At 39.3% G+C, this 4,834-nt stretch overlaps 1 protein-coding gene across 6 annotated transcripts in view; it reads left to right on the top strand.

Annotated features, from left to right (window-relative positions):
- The window catches only part of LOC106869002 (afadin- and alpha-actinin-binding protein A), a 20,785-nt gene that overhangs the window by 10,206 nt on the left and 5,745 nt on the right, over window positions 1–4,834 (top strand). For all 6 annotated transcript variants that reach the window (XM_052975930.1, XM_052975932.1, XM_052975935.1 and 3 more), the window contains exons 3-9: window positions 694–824; window positions 1,081–1,249; window positions 1,699–1,834; window positions 2,517–2,583; window positions 2,704–2,860; window positions 3,574–3,667; window positions 3,853–3,951. In XM_052975930.1, the coding sequence (XP_052831890.1) occupies window positions 694–824; window positions 1,081–1,249; window positions 1,699–1,834; window positions 2,517–2,583; window positions 2,704–2,860; window positions 3,574–3,667; window positions 3,853–3,951 (853 nt within the window). The remainder of the gene's footprint in view (window positions 1–693; window positions 825–1,080; window positions 1,250–1,698; window positions 1,835–2,516; window positions 2,584–2,703; window positions 2,861–3,573; window positions 3,668–3,852; window positions 3,952–4,834) is intronic.

Below are 4,834 nucleotides of genomic sequence, written 5' to 3'. Positions count from 1 at the left end.
AAGCAGTGGCTTGTGTCAGTGGTGACTGTTTGTGTGTGTATAAAGATGCGTTTATATGTATGGAAGCAAATTTTTCAGCACCTAATTAGTGTGTGTTGTTTAGTCTCTGGTCAATCTTGACTGACCAAAATCCATTATCTGAGGAATGAGCACCTCTATCCTTATCTTGGGTATTGCATACCTAGGACTATGTTATTTAATGTATCCCTTCCTTCAGGGCCCAGGTTGAGTGATTATGGAGGGACTAGTCCTCCACACACACAACACCCTCTTGTCTCAAGGTCTGTAGACCAGATCTGCCCTAATCTGGATTAGTTTAACCAAACAATTTCATTGATCTCTTGCCTTGGTGGATGTATGTCTACATGTTAAAAATTGTAGTTTGTGTGTGTGTGTGTTTACCTCTCAGCTGTAATGTAATTGATGTGACATTGTTTCTCGTTAAATAATACCATATTTGATGGCATATAAGACTCATCTTTCTCCCCCCCACCCCCAAGATCTCAAAAGAATCCTCATGGGCCCAATATGCCAAGTTGATCTCCCCCGCACCTCTACCCAATGAGCTTTAACGCTTTATAAACTGTTTTTCTTGACTGTGTGTCTAATATGTGTGTGTGCCATTGAATATGGATCATTGTTGAAATCTTGCTAATGTTGTCTTCCATGTTCTTTCGCCTTCCCCGCTGTCAGCTGCTACAGAATATGTGTCTACCAACGATAAGCAATATGTCCAACATCACCGTCCCTCTCGTGAACATCACTTTTGATTTACTTAAACGCATTCAACAGGACACAAAGTTTCGAGAGGAACTGGAATCAAAGTAAGTTAGCAATTGCTTTTGCTGTTATTTAACCCAAGGTCTGTGTTTCTCAAATAACCAGTGCAGATATCCACAGCGCCTCTGTCTTTAAAAAGACAATATGATTTGAGAAAAATTTAACTGCTGTTTCTAGCATGTTGAGAGATCACATAAAGGCTCTTTCATCAATTTTGTTTTCATTTTTATTATTGAATTTTGTTTTCAGTTGTTACTGATTTCACTTTGTCCCAAATGACCCTCTGCCCTTGTTTTTCAGAACATCTCGTATAATAACCGACTATGAACGCTTACAAACCTCACAGATGCGACTCAAAGACGATATTGAAAAGCTAGAACGGGAAATTGCAATTCGACAAGGAAAAGAAAAAGAACTTGCTACCAAAAACCGTTCTCTCTGTTCTTCCATTAAAGCTGAGAAGGATGAGGTAAGCAAAACGATTTTTACATCCATCATCCCTTTTATTAGCCTTGTCCAAATTGTTGACTGGATTGCATCCATCACCTGTTTTCTTTACCAATTATTGCTTGTAGGGTCTTGCAGGTAGAACCCTCTGGCACCTCCTCCATAGCATCCTATCAGAAGCAACTATCATTAGACTTTCCATCTGGATTCCCAAATCTGGCCAAATAAAAACTATGGATACTATCCAACATTTTCATTCTTGGTCTGCCCCTGGATCTCCTGGTGGTGGGGTCAGCTTGAAGAATTTCTCTTGTGATTCCTTCCTGTAACATTCTAATCACATACTAAATAGTAGTGGCTCAACTTAGAATCTCAAGAATGTGAATTTGCTGGTGAGGGTCATAATGAACCCAGTTTATCTTCTGCTAATCGGTGCCTTCATACCTGTCTGTTCTCTTTCTTGCTCCCCAGGTGAAACGACTGAACTCTACAATTAACCACAGGGAACTCCAGTACCGACATGACTCTAAGAAGAATGAACGGGAGATGAATCGGTTGAAGGAGAAGTTGAGTCAGGTTCTCATGGAGAAATCTCATAAAATACTTGGTGAGTTTCCTTTAAGTGACATGTTGTTTAGTCCAGGTCAGCTAGATGCTCTTCCTGCCACCAATCCTCTCCTGTTTCCAAGCAATGGAATATTTTCCCTATGCTTGAACATGTTTACACAAAAGATTGCAAATAAACACCTCCCCTTATATATTAGGGATGCTTGTTTACAATTAGTGCATAATGTCAAGACAAGGAGATGCACATGCATGCACACAACGGGCTTCTTTCCAGTTTCTATCAAACAGATTTACTCAAAGCTTTGGTTGACCTGGGACTATTGTAGAAAACACTTGCCTAAGGTACCAGACATTGGGATTGAACCCAGAACCATGTAGTTTTAAGGTAAACTTCTTAACCACATAACCACACTTATATCTTTTAAAAATAATAATTTCTAATTTGAATGCAAGAAAGAATTTTTGCATAATTATCTTTTTAGTAATTAATGTTATTAAAATGTTTATTAATGATGCAATGTCTTCACCACCTACAGCGTTGGGTCATCACTCTCTCTCTATCTCTTTCTCTCTCTCCCCCTATCTCTTTCTCTCTCCCTCTCCCTCAGACAGTCCCTTGTCTGAAAGAATGGTTGGCATTGCTAAAATTTTGAAGGAAAGACCAAGTTTTTGTTAGACATTTGTTTTGAATTTTTTTTTCAAGCTTGTTGTTTCTGTTGTAGGTCCTGAGATTCTGAATGCCTTACCAAAAACTGACGGCAAAAGGGCCACATGGAAAACCAATTCAAAGTAAGAGGAATCCTTTGTACATCTATTTTCTCCCATTTTGTATCGGAGCATTTTATAATCTCTCTTTGTTGTCTGAAATATTTCTTTAACCATTATTTTTGTCTTCTTTTATTCTTCCAGTCAAGTTGAAGAATTCTACAGCATGATGCTGAGAGATTATGAAAAGAAGTTGAAGAGCCTTCATGCAGAGAACCACGACTTGGAGAACTTCATAGAAAAGATTGTACAGACTTTAGAGTCCCTGGTCGAGCAATTTAAATTTAAACTCAACTCTGTGGTTTGTTTCTTTCTTCATCTCTTGTTTTCATTTAATTTCACAATCTCCTCTCCAGTATTCCAATGTTATGTCCTCTTTTTCTCCCTCATTGGTCTATGGCTATGCTGGAGCTCTCCTTTGAAGGGTTTTAGTTGAACAAATCAGCTCTGGTACTTGTTCTGTTGGTTTCATTTGCTAATATATATATATATATATATATATATATATATACGCATACATACACACACAGTGTAAGGAATATCTTCTGTAAGAAGTGAAACCAGTTTGAAATTATGTACTTTGATGTATTCTTGCAGTTATGGACTTTGATGAGTTTAATGCATTCTGAAGTAATTTAACTGTAATTATGTACTTTGGAATTAATTGACAGCAATATAAAAGGGAAGAACTCTTATACTTATATAACAAGTCTTGGGCCACCAGTGTTGCCAGCTTTATATTCCAACACCCACCCACCTCCTACTTTCAACGTTACCATAGTGATGTTCCCCATCACCACAACTTGAGTCAATGAGGAAGTCTCCATATGTTTATTTGACTTGCTAAAAATAGTAGCCAAGTTCCATCAAATCATATCCTACAAGATTAAAAAAGGACACTCTGGGTTCTCTGCATGTAGAAAAAAAATGGGATGGTCATGGCTGGAATGACTCACTGCAACAACCACCACCACCTGTATACATCTGTATCACTCTGTTTTGTGTTCCTTTCAGATGCATGTTGTAAACGAAGTAGATTCTGAAAGTGATGCAGAAGAGATGGACGTGGCTGAAGGCAAGAGTTCTTTCAACCCAAGTGAAAGTGGATGTAAGTATAAAGAGGCTGCCATTCAATTTCCAATGAACTTAAATGTAGTTATTGTTATTTCATCTGTCGCTTCGCTCTGAGTTCCAATTCCGCTGACTTCCAACCATGCCTCCCTCCCCAAATTTATGACCTTTTTGTTTGTAAGAAATAATTCTTATGAGTATATGTTGTTGGTTTCTTTACAGATGAAACTTGTGTGTCATTTACAAAGTGCCAAAAATTACTCCAAAAGCTTAATCGATACTGTACGACCCTTCACAATTATCTGGAGAACAACATTAAAGGTAATTATTGTGTTGCGTTAATTAACTATCGAAGGCACAAAGGGTAACCATTTCCTGCTAATCTATGGTAGGATTTCACCCCAGCACCAACAGCTTAGCAGAACACACGAGTTAGTGGAACATTGGTCAGTTAGGATTTAATGTTGTTTAACAAGGCAGCAAATTATTAATTTCGGTCCAGAAGATTGGATTAGAAGAATTGTTTGAAGATCAGGCAGGCTATTTGCAGCATCTCTTGTAATTGTTTGTGTTCCAAGTTCAGTTCTACCTGGGTACAAATGACCAGAACTGATCCCCCAAGGACAAGAGAGAATCCTGCCAAATGTGCAATTGACCCAGATGAATGGGAGAACTCTGCAAATGTTGGAGCTTCATCTTGCTCTTGAATGGAATCTCGCAGCTGGAAAGAAAAATAAACAAAATGTGGAAGGTGGAAGTAAATTTACTTCACAACCACATGGTCTTGGTTTCAATCTTACTGCACAGCTCCTTGGACAAGTGTCTTCTACTATAACTTTGTGCTAGCCAATACCTTCAGTAAAATTTGGCAATAGATATCATCATCATCATCATCATCATCGTTTAACGTCCGCTTTCCATGCTAGCATGGGTTGGACGATTTGACTGAGGACTGGTGAAACCGGATGGCAACACCAGGCTCCAATCTAATTTGGCAGAGTTTCTACAGCTGGATGCCCTTCCTAACGCCAACCACTCAGAGAGTGTAGTGGGTGCTTTTACGTGTCACCCGCACGAAAACGGCCACGCTTGAAATGGTGTCTTTTATGTGCCACCCGCACAAGCCAGTCCAGGGGCACTGGCAACGATCTCGCTCGAAAATCCTACGGGAGCCAGTCAGGCGGTACTGGCAACGGCCACGCTC

The sequence above is a fragment of the Octopus bimaculoides genome, chromosome 23 (assembly GCF_001194135.2).
Source record: "Octopus bimaculoides isolate UCB-OBI-ISO-001 chromosome 23, ASM119413v2, whole genome shotgun sequence".
NCBI classification, from domain to species: Eukaryota; Metazoa; Mollusca; class Cephalopoda; order Octopoda; family Octopodidae; genus Octopus; species Octopus bimaculoides.
Note: the sequence above shows the minus strand (reverse complement) of the source record. Positions and strands in the feature narration are given on the sequence as shown.